The 15543-nt window shown below is 42.5% G+C and overlaps 2 protein-coding genes across 4 annotated transcripts; one reads left to right on the top strand and one right to left on the bottom strand.

Moving 5' to 3' along the window:
• The first annotated feature begins 8003 nt into the window (after positions 1–8003).
• LOC115755477 (protein BEARSKIN2) lies at positions 8004–10629 on the top strand. Its single transcript, XM_030694892.2, has 3 exons — positions 8004–8166; positions 9449–9726; positions 9892–10629. The coding sequence occupies exons 1-3, from the start codon at positions 8004–8006 to the stop codon at positions 10618–10620; spliced, it is 1170 nt and encodes a 389-aa protein (XP_030550752.1). The 3' UTR covers positions 10621–10629.
• A 555-nt stretch (positions 10630–11184) lies between these two features.
• LOC115755494 (monooxygenase 1-like) lies at positions 11185–15306 on the bottom strand. Of its 3 annotated transcripts, none has more exons than XM_030694911.2 (7): positions 15267–15306; positions 15149–15236; positions 13296–13442; positions 13146–13196; positions 12765–12930; positions 12431–12659; positions 11185–11815 (listed from the first exon to the last, which is right to left on the bottom strand). In XM_030694911.2, exons 2-7 carry the CDS (start codon positions 15220–15222, stop codon positions 11262–11264), a joined length of 1221 nt encoding a protein of 406 aa, XP_030550771.2. In that variant the 5' UTR covers positions 15223–15236; positions 15267–15306; the 3' UTR covers positions 11185–11261. The 3 variants fall into 3 exon arrangements, with proteins under 3 accessions (XP_030550771.2, XP_030550772.2, XP_048130474.1); XM_030694912.2 differs by having other exon boundaries at positions 11185–11821; positions 15267–15304; XM_048274517.1 differs by lacking the exons at positions 15149–15236; positions 15267–15306 and having other exon boundaries at positions 11185–11821; positions 13296–14084.
• Between the last annotated feature and the right edge of the window lie 237 nt (positions 15307–15543).

Here is a 15543-nt window from a genome sequence, read left to right as displayed (position 1 = left end):
TTGACCCTATAAAAACCATATGATAATTTCGCTACACATGAATTTAATAGTATATTTGCATAAATTTTTAGAGATGAAGGCTCTATTTATTTCCCAAAAATTTAATGATTTCAAAAATATTTTTTTTAAATAATCGCTCGTACCACTTGAAATATATAATTAGCGAGTAAAAAATATTTTCATTATCGACAACAATTTATATCTAAACATCTTTGTAAAATAATGGAAAATATTTTTCGTTCATTCAGTTTTATAAGCGACACGAGCGTTCATATTTTTTTTTTTTTGTTACTTACAATGGACCGACCTTGTGTATACATGATCAAGCTGGATGTGAAACCGGCATTGCTCAACGCACTTAATTATGCATGCATGCATATGGACATAAATTTTTTTTGTCAGAAATAAATTAATATGGTAGTTAAAAAAATCATATAAAAGTCGGTAACTAACTCAAATAAAAATGGGATTTTTCCCAATGCAGTTGGTAATTTTGGAGATAAATTACCTTAATCTTTAACGGCTCTTAAGAAAGGCAAGTGAGAATTGGTTACTCTTTCAAATGTTGGTAAATTTTTTTTAAAAAAAATCAAAGTGACATTGGTAAGCAACTTAAACGAGACTCGGTAAACCAAAGCTAGTTAAAGTAACCTAACAAGACCGAAGTCAGTAAGTCCCAGTTATAAAGGTTGGACATATAAGAGTTCATAGATATAGGGTACTTGTAAGAAAGACAAATCTAAGTTAATATATGATATTAAAAGTTGATAAATAGAAAAAAAATTATAAAAAAAACATTGTTAAGTAATTCAAATGCTAGTTGCTAACCCCATAATCAGTCGATAATTTAATTGAAAAATAGTCGACAAGTCATTAGATTGGTAAATTCATGCAAGAGCCGATAAATTCAAAGCGTTCATAAAAAGACAAATAAATATCGATGAAAACAAAAAGTTGATAATTCACAATTTGTTAAAATAATGTTTGCAATTTTATGGAATTATCAATAAGTTACTAACGAGTTATACCGAAAATGAGGTGAACTGTGAACTTTTTTACTAACAATGTTTTTGCTCACATACCAATTTTTTTCCATAAATCCACTGAAAGGGGAAAATTTTCCTTTCTTTCTTATCCATCTGTATCAAATTCTACAAGCCCTTGTCATTGTAGTTCAGCAAGAAAAGTCCAACTTTGTGAAAGACGCTGACGATGAACCGGCAAAAATCTTCCCCGGTCGCTCTCGGTTCTATGTCATTAAACCATTGCGGATTGTGGAGTTTTAACTACTCTTTATCACATGTTTGAGGAACAGTACTGTTATTGGATTCACCAACCAGATTTTCGCATCCGAGAGGCTGATCCGATCTTAGCAACGTCTTCCCGAGATCGCGGCCGTGTTCTTCCCCTCCCGAAACTGGGTATCCCGGAATGAAAATGCGAAAAAGCTGAATGGTTCGTTGCCTCGGTACGTTACAGAACACAGAGTCAAAGAATGAATAAATCCCTCCTGGAATCACAACTTAATATATAGCGCACAAGGTTGGGATGTGCAGTCCATGAACTAACTCTTTGCCCAAAGGCTATTCCCAATCACTAGACCCAATGCAATGACAGAAAGCTCAGGGGTCGTCTGGATTACAAGACTAGACGATCCCATGTATGCCAATCTACTTTGCTATTTTCTGTTTCCAACACTCGCCGAGGTTGTCCAGATCGATTGATCATAGAGCTACTTGGACAGCAACCACACCCGGGACAGGGCAGTTCGAATCCTCTGGGAGGAACGAATCCGCGTTGCCTAGGCACGAAGCGCTAAAGCTGGACCGTCTTGAATCCTCCAAAGCAACGCGGCGCCTTCTCTTGAGTCTAGTTGCCGAGTGAATTGCCAACTGCAAAAGTTTTGGCAAAACTGGATGCTCTCTCGGCCACTGTAATGTCACTGCAAGAGCCAAATCATCTCTGCCCATTCGTTCGTTGGTGCAAGAAGAGACCTTCTAGCGTGCTTGGCAGTCCTATACCACAAGCCACACAGCTCATGAATTTGGTCACCCACTTGCAAACTAATGACTTTGGACATTCTGCAACTTTGATTAATCTCATCACACGCTCTTATTAACTCAGTTCCTGTGCTTTCCAACTGTTACAATCATCAAATCCTTAAGCTTCACTTGCGATGGACCTAATGAAAACTGGCAATCTGATCAAATTCTAGGAATCGGTACTCACGGATTCTTCGAGCACTCCATTGTTCGAGAGGCATAATCAAATGGCCCCGCGAAATGGGGTGCGGTGATTCAAGGCATGGACGCAAACTGCTGCACCTCATCAAGTCAACTGATCGAAGTTCCACCATCCCATACTATAATTCTGGCCCGTCTTTCGTAAGGGCTCCATGCAATGAGGCTCTCATCGTGGTCATGTCGGTGTGGGTGCATATCGTTAGCACGTGAAAGTTTGAAATAGCGACCTCTCGGTCGCTTCACAAGCCAGTAAACCTGCGAACTTGGGGTTGCTTCAAAAGGTGATTTTAGATGGTGGTTTGACCTTTACGAGCATTAAATGAATTGAAATTCGAAAAAACTAACCGTGTTGAATATTCTTTGCTTGTCTCGTCAGGTCAATGATGAGCATGAATGCTTCAGTTGGAATTCATCCCAATCTTAAGATGTCATGCATGAACCTCCCCCGCTCCGTTGTGTAACGAATGGTATGATCAATAGGAGAATGGACACGAAGCGAGGCGGTCCCCATCCCGTCCTGAGCCAACTGAAACCCCTACCCATGCCCCGCCATTTCCCGCCGCCCGTTTCTTACGGGGGAGTATCCGGCCCGTGAAAGTTGAGGCCTTGCGGGGTGGCGGAGCGCCGCTCCCGTGCCCTTCTCTGCATGCAATGCGTTAGTGCCTTCTCGAAGGAAACTTCTTTAAACCAATTTTCTGATTTGTAGGTTACAAATATGGCTATCACTCGCCAATGAGGCGTTGAACGAGTTGGTTGAGCTTCCCGAGCCTTCGACAATTAAATTGATGAGGTCTCGGGTTCGACTACCAATGGTCACGTCTTGGGGCACTTACCCGGTGGCATTGGCATACCCCCATCACTTCAAGAAATAGTTCATTGCACGTGAAAAACCTCAATTATAAAAAATATATATATATGGCTATCACTCAATTTCATATTTTTGTAAGTCCGCATGTAGTGATGCTCATAGCTTATAATCCACCAATTGAAGACATCGTGGAAGGAAGCCTCATCCTTTAGAGATCGAGAAAAAGAGTTTTCCTTTAAGACTCCGTCCATTTCCCAAAAAATAATGATCCGAAAAATGTTTTTCCAAAAATAATCGTTTGTACCCTTTCAAAATTGGACGGGTGAAAAATATTTTCATTTCCACGAAAAATGTTAATACATAAGATTGTTATCAAAAAATGACCAACTTTTGATTGTTATCAGCAAGTATCAAACTTAGCCGATAAGAGCAGAGTTTGGTCAATAATGAACAGAGTTATTGACAATTAGGAGGGAATCGATAACTCACTCGTGAAGTCATCGACAACACAACGCGAAGTTATCGGAGAGAGTCTTGAAGTTTCTTGTAAAGTCACCGGTATCACGACGAGCAACCGACGCGAACATAACCCTTGATTGGTTGTGTCTTATCCGTTCGTGAAGTAACTTATGATAACCACCCTATCGAAAGGGAGTTATCTATTCTTTCCAATTTAGTAACCGTCATAAGTAACCGCCGTTTGTAAGAGTTATGAGTACCCTAAGTAAACTCTTTGTAAAGCCCCTTCAATTAATGATAGAAATTAACATTCTTTACTTTTATCTTTACTTTTCGCAATTTATCTTTTCCGCAACTTTACATTTCTGTATCTTTCAATTCTCGCACTTTAGACATAGTTTTAGGTATTTTGTCATTAAGTAAATTCCAACGTCGTATCTTTATATCATCTCACTTTGTTGTCAATTAAATTTCGGTAAAGTGTTTTGTACTTCATTTTCGGTTAAATTTCAATGAAGCATATCCTTGTGATTCGTTCGGACTCCCGTCCAGAATCGTCATAGGACCTAATTCATTCCAAAAATCTAAGATCAAATCTTTGGTGAAAGATCTTTCGTCGCGGACCATTTTTGATAAAAACAGGTACAAGTAATTTTTTTAGACAATATTTTTTACATTTTTCATGATTTGTGAAAGAAACGGAGTCTAAGACCGGTATTATCCATAAATTACTAATGGAGTAATAAGTCACCCAGAAATAGCTAACCGGTCGCGTTTTGCTTAGGAGCAACATTTTATTCTTACCAACATTATTTTGCTATTTTTTTTTTGGTCGGAACATTATTTTGCTATTTACCAGCACAGAAGACTTATCATCTTGAATGCCTAACGAATTACAACTTGCTGCCAATGGTAGGCGAATAATTTGTAATCGATTGTCTTGCAAACACGACAAATATGCCGTGTGGCAAACAATAGGGAGTAATATATAGAAAACCGCTAGTCTAACAATCTGACTTCTAATCATGCGATCTCTTCATTAATGAATACTTTATGCAAAACATGTGATGATGATGTGTGGATATACAGTTGAGATTTTACCTTCCCCGATAGTATTGTCGGGAAAGCATTTCCCTAATTATATATTGAATTACTCCGAACTTACCGAAACGTCGTGTTCTCCTTCATTCTTGATGGGAAGAAACCGGTCTTCTAATTGATGGGTCATATGCATGGACTTCATGGGCATGAGAATTTAACCGAATACACACTTCTTTTGATTGGCCTCCCCGCACCTTGCCTCATCGTCAAAACTTGCCACCTCTCGCCTTGTTATCGACCTGTTGCGACTAGCCGCTGTCGGCCCCGACGCTCGATCCCCGTTGCCACACCATCTTATGCGTGCGCGTGTGCGTGCGTGTGTGTGTGCGCGCGTGTGCGTGTGCGTGTGTGTGTGTGTGTGTTGCATGTAACGTGAAATAGGTTGCGAATGATTTCCTAAACCAAATGCATCATTGAAAGACTAAATCAGCAGAGCATTTATTAGGGCAAGGCAGCATTCTAGGGACCAAGTCATGTGGGAGACAGCCAAAGCCTACATTTTACAAAGAGGAAAGGCCCTACTCCCACCACAACCCCAATAACTCCTACAAAATCAACTCCGCAAGATCATGGGAACCTTTGAATCACATAGGATATATTATGGTGATATAATGTCTAATATATAATCATGCAAGAACTAGGACGCGTGCTATTGAATCAAATGTACCAATGCCAAGGTCATGCAACATGTGCAAAAGCTCAAGCTATGGCGACTACGTCTCCAGCTGTTCATGAAAGGTGTCATGTCTTGTAGGGCCGCGTGAACATTCACACGATTAGAAGATCGGTCGAATTATCTTTCTTTCTTTCTTTTTTTCTTGAAAGGAAGTAAGAAAGTTCGTAACACTTGGGGTGCTCGACGGTCGATCAGCGTTGCACCCATGCTAAAGCTCCAAAGGCACCCGAAAGTTTCCCATTATGATGATGATAAGAGCGAAAATCATAACCTAACTAAGTCGGGTCTGCCTATAGTATCTAAGTATCTCATGAGGGTTGTTCTCTCTCTCTATACTATAGTGGTTTTGTTCGATATATCCGTTGACTTGATGATAATAACTTTCTTTTTCGATAACTTTCAAGTGGGTGATACATGAATAATCGGGGGCCAGAGTAGGAAAAGAATCCGAGCAAATCGGAGCAGAGAACTTCAATAAACATCTCGTTAGAGTTGTCGCCTTGATATAACAGTAATTTCGTCGCGCAGCAACTTAACCGCGATAAACTTTCGATGGTTGGCAATTTTCAAGGGGATATATCGACGACGTTGACAAGATTACGTAAGATCATATTCAGGTTAATTAGTATGAACGATCAAATTGATATCCACACGCCTAATCGAACGCGAGGATCCCAAGGAGGTATAGCAGCTGTTTTTCCAAAGGTTGCTTTGAGGACAATCAAATATACCCCATAATTGAATTCCCTTCTTTACACCTCGGGATCGTTAACGGCGTTTAATATATTCCGTCCGACTCGTTCGTTGCACTTCGGCAATGAACGTCTCCAAGTTCTTACGGGGGCGCGTGGGTTGCATGTTCCCTTTTTCTTAATTTGCTGACGTACATTTTACTTCATGAAGTATTTTCTTTTTCTTTTTCTTTTTCTTTTTCTTTTTATTGCCAATTTTGCGGGTGCATATTTTACTAGGGGCGGCGCTCAATGCAAGGTAGAAGCCACTTAGATCATCACTTTTCACGGCATTGTCATTCTAAGAATGTGTTGAGAAATATTTACGCGATTGTTCTTAATTCAAAAATTTGTGGTCCACAAAATGATATTACGCTCACATCATCCAAAAACTGTTATACTAATAAAATTCGATATGGTTATACATATCGGGTAAAGAAAATCAGGAATTCATAGCACCCCGAACAATGTGCCCTTAACGTCCATATATATATCTCTCTCTCTCTCTCTCTCTCTCTCTCTCTCTCTCTTTGAGGTGTTAACTTTTTCGTGGGCTTTAGCATAACGATATCATGCTAGTATTAGTTGTCTGAAGCCCCGATGCGCGGCATGAAAGTTTTGCATGAGGCACGAGAATAACCCTCTACATAAGTTTCTCTAAGACTTTGTCTCATACTATACTTCATGGAGTGCTAGTCCTCACATTGTGACTAGTCCTAACATTGTGAGATGGGTGCACTAGCGGCTTTGGATCTACTGACAATGACACTGAGTGCGTAATTCCCTTTCAAGATTTCAATGAATATGCTAAGATCTACAATACATTTTGCGCTATTACCTATCAATTCCGTTGAAGTGTTGTCTCACATCGCTTGAAAACAGGTCTTAAATGCTATTTATATTCATTTGATATCAATTTTCCTATCAACTTAAGTTTTTGAGTTAGTCCTTTTAATATGGTATTGGGCTGGTGTCATCCCTTTCGCGAATGTGCATCCACCCTCAATTAGTCAAATTTCATTTCCTTTTGTGAGTGTGCATCCACCCTCGATTAGTCAAATTTCACGTGCCACTCGCAATCCGATTTTCACAATGAGAGAAGGTTTTGAAGTATTGTCTCACATTTTTTGATAGTGGGTCTTAAATAATGGGTCCTAAATGCTATTTATATCAACATGATATTTTTTTACGTATCAATTTAAGTTTTTGAGTTAAAACTTTCTAATAAACTTCATATACATCATAAGATTTTCGCGCTAGCTCACTGGTTGAACTTTTCGGACAGTCTCGAAACCAATTCCAAAGGAATTGTTAAAAGTGGATACGCTTCCTCAATTCCACAGTTTGATGTTGGAGAATGACGTAAAAACATCTTTGTTTGGTCAGTCGAGAAGAAGTACCCTTCTTGAAGCCAAACATGGATGGATTCCAAGGTTTGTAAGGGGTGGGGTGTGTGCCGAGACGATCATTAACCAGACCGAATGGAAAAAATGGCAGCAAACAACGTGTTGTGCTGCGCTGACATGATTAGCGTAACGTAGTTAGGACGATAACCCAACCTTAAGGGACGACATTAGGGATCCCCGTGCGCGTCCACGCACGCCCTACAGGAGGCGAGTGAAGGAGAGGAAAACGAATTTGTCCAGTGGATCAATAACTGCAGCCAGCGAGAAAATTTCTTCGTCGCCGGTCATCAAGCCCTAGAGAGACTTGCTTTTCACGATATCTTTAGCCATTCCCGCCGGCGTAGTCACCGGCCGTCAACACATTCTTTTGCCTCGTCCAACATATATAAACCCCCCTCTCTTACGTGCAACTGACATTGCTTCCTCTTGCTCACATTCTCGTTCCCGTTTCATTTCACCAGAACTCATAAGCTGCAACCATCCCCCCCCCTCTCTCTCTCTCTCTCTCTCTCTCTGTGCAGAGAGAGATATTGAGGAGCGTCGCTCGATCGGCTTTGTTCGGTGTGGGGATTCGGGTCGATGGCTTCGTCCGGCGGCGGGGTGCCTCCGGGTTTCCGATTCCACCCGACAGACGAGGAGCTCCTCCAGTACTACCTGAAGAAGAAGATCTCGTTCCAGAAGTTCGACATGGAGGTGATTAGGGAGGTCGACCTGAACAAGATGGAGCCTTGGGAGCTTCAAGGTAATTAACTTAAAAGTTAGTTTAATTTTTTTTTTTGGTAGGAAAAGTTAGTATATTAATATGCATTGGTTTTTGTCATAACTGAGGTCTCATTTCTCTCTTCCGACCTAGAACTAACTTCGAACCACACGGTTTTAGAAAATTCGACTCAAATCATATATTATTTGAGTGCCCGACTGTATAATAGCATCTGTTTGAGGCTCAAGATCCTATGAAACATTGCATCTCTCTCGACCAACTAAAGTTAAACCGATCACCATAGTTTAATTCCTATGTGTCTCGAAGGATTCTTACATTGACAGAGGAAACTCATCATATATCTCGTAATTCGTGTGATTTGTAGAACACCCTTATCGTTAACAGGACAAAAGCCACGTGAATATTTACTTACCAGTGCACCTAAAATCATGCAAGATTTTCTTGAGAGCTCACATGAATTTGGCTGTTGCGCAGACACAGCAAGAGCAACTTCTTGCTTGCATGAATCTAGGGGTTACTTGTGGACCGCCTGAGTCGCTTTTGTTGTGTAATTTCCAATATACGAGAGAACCTCGAATTCAAAGTATAGTAGCACACCACAGGATCTGTAGTTGGGGGAAGACATTCGTTCTTTAACTCGCGAAATGGCTGATTCCAAGTACCTAGGTTACTGTCTCCATAATCAAACTAGCCCTCCCTCTCCAAGGGCCCGTTTGTTCAGACTTTAATAAAGGCAAAAACTTCGCTTTTCCATTGAATATTTAAGATATTATCCAAATTTCCAAAAATTGCGAAAAGACTATATGCAAATCCGCATGTAGTTCATGTGAAATTCACAGGAAGTTTCGAACTTTAAAAAAAAAAAAAACTCATAGTTCATGTGTGGCGAGATTCGGATTTAATGGAAAAGTAAAACTTAGTCAATTTAGACGATTTTCTTAACAGTAGAACTAGGTTGACCCAGATACTTCTCCTCCATTTAATTGTGGTGTACGGATTGTTAGAGTGAAATCTTGCAGTCCTGTTGCATTCTCGTATGCGAACTCTCATAGGAGTGGGAGTTATACTGTCCTATGAAGGGGAGTACATAATTCCATATTGACCGACTGGCGACTACAGAGGACAAGCTATAGCTCAACATCTTTCAAAGACGATACTCCATGTTCATATATGCATATTTACTTAAATTAATTAGTGCAATCTCTTAGTCAAATGTGGGTTTCAAGATCTAGTGTTTATAGTACTTCATGTTCCATGGATTTTGGTAATTGAATTTTCAGTTTCTTGTGGTTTGCACCCATAGAACGATGCAGGATTGGATCGACGCCCCAGAACGAGTGGTACTTCTTCAGCCACAAGGATAGGAAGTACCCGACCGGCTCGAGGACGAACAGAGCGACGAATGCGGGGTTCTGGAAGGCGACGGGGAGGGACAAGTGCATAAGGAGCACCCACAAGAAGATTGGGATGAGGAAGACCCTCGTCTTCTACCGGGGACGGGCTCCCCATGGCCAGAAGACCGACTGGATCATGCACGAGTACCGGCTTGAGGACGGCGACGACCCCCAAGGAAACCCTAATGTGAGTCCCCACTTCCTTAACTCCCTCTCTCTCTGTTTCTCGACCTCGGCATGCAGAAATAACTCATACGTTCATCGTAAGATCATGTGCGATAAGAGCTAGTTAAGATGAAATTGAACTCTCACGCATGTTAAATTTGTTATCTCCGGGATGCTCCATTGCCAGGAAGACGGGTGGGTGGTATGCAGGGTGTTTAAGAAGAAGAACCTCTTCAAGATTGCCGGCAATGACAGCGGAGGTCAAACCAGCGTCGGCTCCGACCAAAATCACCACCACCACCACCAGCAACTCAGTATCAACAGCACGTCCAACACAGCCACCCATCAACCTCGCTCCTTCATGCACCGAGACAACAGCCTCTACCTCCACTCGAACCACCTCAGCCCGTCGACGGCCTTCGAGCTCAACAAGCCCGAGCTTGGCCTCCACTACTCCTCCTCCCACCACCTCCCACAGTACTCCCTCTTCCCTTCCTCTGAGGCCTTGATCCCGACCCCGAAGTTGATCGGGTACCACGACTACACAGCCCTTCAGTCCGCGGACGCGGTGGCACAGCCCTTGATGGTGAAGCAGCTCATGACGAGCAACTCGAGGGATCAGTGCGAGAGCGGGAGCGACAGCTACAGGTACCAGAACTGCGACCAGGGCCTCGAAGTCGGGACATGCGAGGCGACGCAGGAACAGATGGTCGGAGCGAGAGATGAAGCGGGCATGAGCGATTGGGGCATGCTCAGCGTCGCCAGCGGCGCTCATAATCAGATGGGGAACCATAACGAAGACGATTCCGGTTCGAAGGGTGTGAGGTTTGAGGACGGGACGGCAGCGACTTCTCTGCACCCGATCAACAATCTCTCCCTAAGGGGCGAGATGGACTTCTGGGGTTACGGCAAGTGATCGGTTTTTTGAATCTGCATGGTGCTATTGAAGTTGATCAAAACAATTTAATTGAAAAAATATGGATTCAAAGAACCAATTATGTGCCATAATGGCTCTCAGCATGTCTAGGTTTATGCCACCACCCAAATTGGGTAGGGCAAAAATTAATCATTTGTTGCATTCGCCCTCTTTCTTGTTGGCTTCACCATGCTTGTGACACTGATAAAGTGAAGATTGTTGTATTACTGTATTGAAACTTTCCTAATGATACATTCTCCCGATTCATATGCTATGCGTTGTCGATACATTCGGACAATAGAACCGTGCGTCATGATACATCGTTGCGCACGGTAGAGCCGGCGCGAGAAGCGGATAATGTGTCGTGTCAAAACTGATTTAAGAAATGTCAAATTCTCGACCCGGCGCGAAATGGCGACGGAAGATTACCAAGAATTTGCCATTGACCTAATCAAGCACTTTAGGGTTGATCGAGGATAAGTAGATTTGAGGTGAAAGACTATAGATTTAATCAGATATTTAACTAAGACGAATTTACTAAAGACTTAGGTATATATTACTAGTTCTTGTTGCTTTCGCACACTTATGACTAACCAAGCTTTCGCAGAATTACTCTAACTGGTAGCAGTAGCCTTCCTCTCTCAGAGACGACCGCAATCGTAACGGGTGTGGCCAGTTTTATCCGAGAAGAGGATGGCCATGAACAGCACCGCCAGAAGCTTGATGATCCCTGAGGAACTACCTAAGATCGACCCAACGAAGAAAGTCTCCATGGTCAGCCAAAACACTCTTGCCCTACGCTCCTTACTGAACTGTTCGAATGCTTCCTCGACCGCTGGCTTCTCGAATGATAATGGCCTCCCTCTCGGACCACGATGGACTCCAACAGTGGCTAGCTTGATCTTCTTGGCCAAGCACCGAGCGAGCACAACCGCGTCCTCCAACGAGGCGGCGCCGCCTTGCGCGAGGAAGGGGGCCATCGAATGCATGGCGTCCCCAGCCACCACAACCGCGCCTTTCCAAAAGCTTCTCCTCAGTATCTCCCACGGCGGACGGTACCGCAGTTCCGTCCACTGGACGGTAGATAGGTCGCTGTCTGACACCATCTGTATCGCATCAGTTGGGAAGTCGTTCATCGCTTCCACGATCGAGCTTTTGAGGAGCATTGGATCCTTTGCAAGCGTTACCCTGGAATCTAAATTCCAGAAAACTTGTCACCGTTAGAACGGATTTGAATTTTTTCAATTATTTATAATGATACTTATTACATACTATTCGGCCAATCTTAATTTGTTTCACGCTGGTTGTATTAGCAAAGAAGAATTTTCCTCCCATCAAGTTCGAAACAACCACCTAGCCTGGGTTTTGACCTGGGTAAATAGAGGGTTGAAAAGATTTGAACCGAAGACCTTCTGCTCGGATATCATGTAAGATTTTAGGAAACAATTTTCAAATGTTCTAAAAAACTAAGCTTATAAGTAAATGCGCGGCTTAATATTATTTGAATACTCCAACAGAAAGCTACCATAGTTGGCCAAGGTAAACACAAGAAAGGAAATCTGTGTAATTAGGGGCTGGCAAACACCAAGAGTGTTTGAGTGACTCGAGTACGGTTGTAATTTTCATCGCATTCCTTGATCTATGGCAGAATCCTATACTGCTCTCCTTGTGGACGTGGATTGCACCGACCAATTCACGTAAAGCTGGTATCCAATTTGACTTCTTGTCCTGCTTATTATCATGCCTGTTCGCTTGTTTTCGCAACATGTTCCACGAGAAAAGAATTAGCTGAGAGAGAAAGGCATAATACCTGGAGAAGTCCACTTCTGAGTCACGAACCAGTAAACCAAGCGATCATCCACGGGAAGCCACCCCAGTTGAAGTCCATCTTTGCTCATCACCACGAACTCTTTTTCAAGTCCATGGCCATCTTCACACCGGGTGAACCCTCTCGTTACATCTATTGAGTAAAGGCCGGTTTTGTTCAATCCGACCATACTCGCAACCACAGAGCGCACGCCATCGCATCCGATCACCATCTGAAATCCGATGAGATATCTACGGTGTGACCAAAGAAAGCCATATCGAGCGACGGAAAGACAGGTGGATCGAAGCGTTCGGTGTTCTTATGGAGGGAACATCACCTTGGCCTTGATGGTACCTCCATCATCGAGATGAAGGAGAGGACGTGACGTGGTTGGATCCAGCTCGACAGAGACCACACGACACCCGAATCTTATGGCGTTCGATGGCAAGTCCTCAGCCAATACATTGATGAGATCCATTCTTCTCAAGCACCGTAGTTCTCCCCTGCAAAACCAGAAATTATAAACACGAACTAGCCGAATGCTCGACTTTCGATTCCGATCGTGGCGTTTAGCCCCCGATAAATCAGTCTGGATAAGCTCTTAATCAAGCTGTTCCAATGGCAATTTACTGCTCTACTGAACAGACGAGACGGGTATTCAGAAAAGGTTTCTCTTTAAACAAAGAAAACTATGGATGTTGTTGATTATGAGACTTACCCAAGGGGGATAGGCTCTTGCTTCCCGTCCGGGATGGTTATGAAGCGCCCGCTGCGCATTCGGCTTAATGCATTAGCGTTCGAGAAAACAGATGCTGCCCGAAACTCAACCAGTACTCTAAGCAAGCAAAAGACGGGGATCGGAACTTACGATTCGATGGCATTAGCAGTTTTCCGGAGCTTCGAGGCGACCCCTAATTGATCAAGCGCCCTCCAACCGTTTGGCTGCATGATTATGGCCGCTCCGGTGGCCCGGAGAGTGTCCGATCCTTCCAACACCAAGCTCCGTATCCCCTTCCTGCATTTGGTTGTGAAAAAGGACAGCTTTGACATTCGCGGAAAACAATCTCGTAGGTTGATACACATTCGATTTGGACTTCCTTCACGTTCATTCTAATTCATGAAGCTTCACATTCGCCCTACCGGACGGTTGATTCATCACAACATTTTCTGTTGGTCGTTCAAAACTTTGGAGTCGTGTTCGACTCTCGGCTTTTGCTATACTTTTTCATCACGCCGTCGACTTGCCAGTCGCGGCTTGTGGTAAGGACTGCTCATCGCCATGAGCTATCCGCACGGATCATCAGCCGCCCCGATTAGGCGATTCTATCCTTAAAAGTAGAAGATCTCAATCCAATTAAAACGACGTCGAAGTTTGAGGGGTCGTGAGCGTCCACAAAATCACGTTCAAATAATTTTCGATGGTGTACTGATTTCACATGTGTGTATGCACATATAAAAAGAACTGGTGAAGCCATTCTTGATTACAACTTATAAGAAAGTACACCCATTCAGCATAAAGCAAGGCCAGTACAAATTTCAATATATATATAATTGCCCTTAAAGATCCGAAAGGAAATCTTAACAGAAAAGATTCGAATTTTTCTTTTCGGATCGATTAATATGGTTCGGACCATGCTTTTTTATGCCCCTAACGGCATGGACGACTTGTGGCTAGCGATGGACATGGTTGACATGCGCGGGTTATTTATTGGGATGTGATTCATACTCTCCATCGACAGAAAAGTACGGGAATTCGGGCTTTTATAGTTTGAGCCCATATTTTTTTATTAGTAGTTTGGATTTTAGCCCATGAATAGCTACTGCTATAAATATTCTTTTTCGCATGTAATTAGTGATATAGCGAGAGTTGCGATGTGTCAATTATAATGAAATTCTCTACTAGACATAGCTCTAGTTTAAAGGTGAACCAAGATAAACCTTATATTGATTTCTCTTTCTCACTTTACGCTTTACTTCTCTGTGGTTGGATGTCGAATCCTCGCATTATTTAGGGTAGCAAAATATTAAGAATAAGGAAGGAAAGAAAAAGAAATCAAAACTAGAACAGAAAAAATGAAACGAGAAATGATTACATGACTATCCTTAATTCATTGTAGGATTAACAATCCGTTATGGGCCACAAAGAACTAAATAACAAATAATCAGAAATTGTTGTGGGGGTGAATTCTTTTAAGAATTTACGGCCCACAATATGTTGTTACTTTCATAATCGTCGAAAGACTATTACGCTAATAAAGCCCAACACGAAAAAGAGGAAAAAGGACAAAGAAAAGAATAAGACAACATATTTATTCCATCATTTTAGGTCGATTAATGCACCATTTATCTAAACAAATAAATCCAAGATGTGAAGTTATCTCTTAAATATAGGCGATTCCATCAAAGTATAAAACATGTAGAATGGAAAAATGGATTCATCTTCTTCTTTTCTTTTTTCCTTTGGTCAAGATCAATCAAAGTATTGGAGACGATCCGATTAGAATCCGCATGATGTACGATGGACACAGGCGAAACCCCATGCAAAGAGAAAACCCAGCCCTCGCATGCTAAAAACCTAAACGAAAGCGCATCTCATATCACGAGCCTCGCATCGCGTCGTATCATATGACAACCAAATGCCGAAGAGCACAAGGGTAAAATAAGAGATCGATACCGTACGACGAAACTATCTTCTAGCTTTTAGAGAGAGAAGGAATAAACCTATGAAGAGCGAGCGCGGTCGCGAGGCCACATATACCTCCGCCGACGACAACAATGTCTCTCTCCTCACTCATCTCTCTCTCTCTCTCTCTCTCTCTCTCTCTCTCTCTCTCTGTACGTGCAAGCGCTCAGCTCGTGAAGATGGTGAGGGAAGGAGCGGCGGACGGGCTAAGCCTTTTATCATGGCGATGGAAAACCGAGGGAGAGGCTAAAAAAAGTGCTACGTACTGGGTCGCTGTGTTGAGGAAGAGGTACGATGATTTAGGGTATCCCAAGTGCTACGTGGATGCCTTGTCCGATTCATGAACCTCACTTCCAAGGAAAAATATTGTTTTTGTCTGCTTGGTCTCCACATGCGTTACGTTTCACTTCTTGGAGGGAATTAAGCTCGATTT

This window comes from Rhodamnia argentea, chromosome 2 (genome assembly GCF_020921035.1).
Source record: "Rhodamnia argentea isolate NSW1041297 chromosome 2, ASM2092103v1, whole genome shotgun sequence".
Classification (NCBI taxonomy): Eukaryota; Viridiplantae; Streptophyta; class Magnoliopsida; order Myrtales; family Myrtaceae; genus Rhodamnia; species Rhodamnia argentea.
The sequence above is the reverse complement of the archived record's forward strand: the minus strand, read 5'-3'. Positions and strand labels throughout refer to the sequence as shown.

What these genes read in the sequence shown, in the direction of transcription:
- LOC115755477 (XM_030694892.2), top strand. Translation starts at nt 8,004, where the DNA reads ATGGCTTCGTCCGGCGGCGGGGTGCCTCCGGGTTTCCGATTCCACCCG. An exon ending in GGAGCCTTGGGAGCTTCAAG is followed by an intron (nt 8,167 to 9,448) that starts GTAATTAACTTA and finishes TTGCACCCATAG; the next exon opens with AACGATGCAGGATTGGATCG. An exon ending in ACCCCCAAGGAAACCCTAAT is followed by an intron (nt 9,727 to 9,891) that starts GTGAGTCCCCAC and finishes CTCCATTGCCAG; the next exon opens with GAAGACGGGTGGGTGGTATG.
- LOC115755494 (XM_030694912.2), bottom strand. Translation starts at nt 15,222, where the DNA reads ATGAGTGAGGAGAGAGACATTGTTGTCGTCGGCGGAGGTATATGTGGC. An exon ending in ACCGCGCTCGCTCTTCATAG is followed by an intron (nt 13,443 to 15,148) that starts GTTTATTCCTTC and finishes AACCAAATGCAG; the next exon opens with GAAGGGGATACGGAGCTTGG. An exon ending in GAGGTACCATCAAGGCCAAG is followed by an intron (nt 12,660 to 12,764) that starts GTGATGTTCCCT and finishes ATCGGATTTCAG; the next exon opens with ATGGTGATCGGATGCGATGG.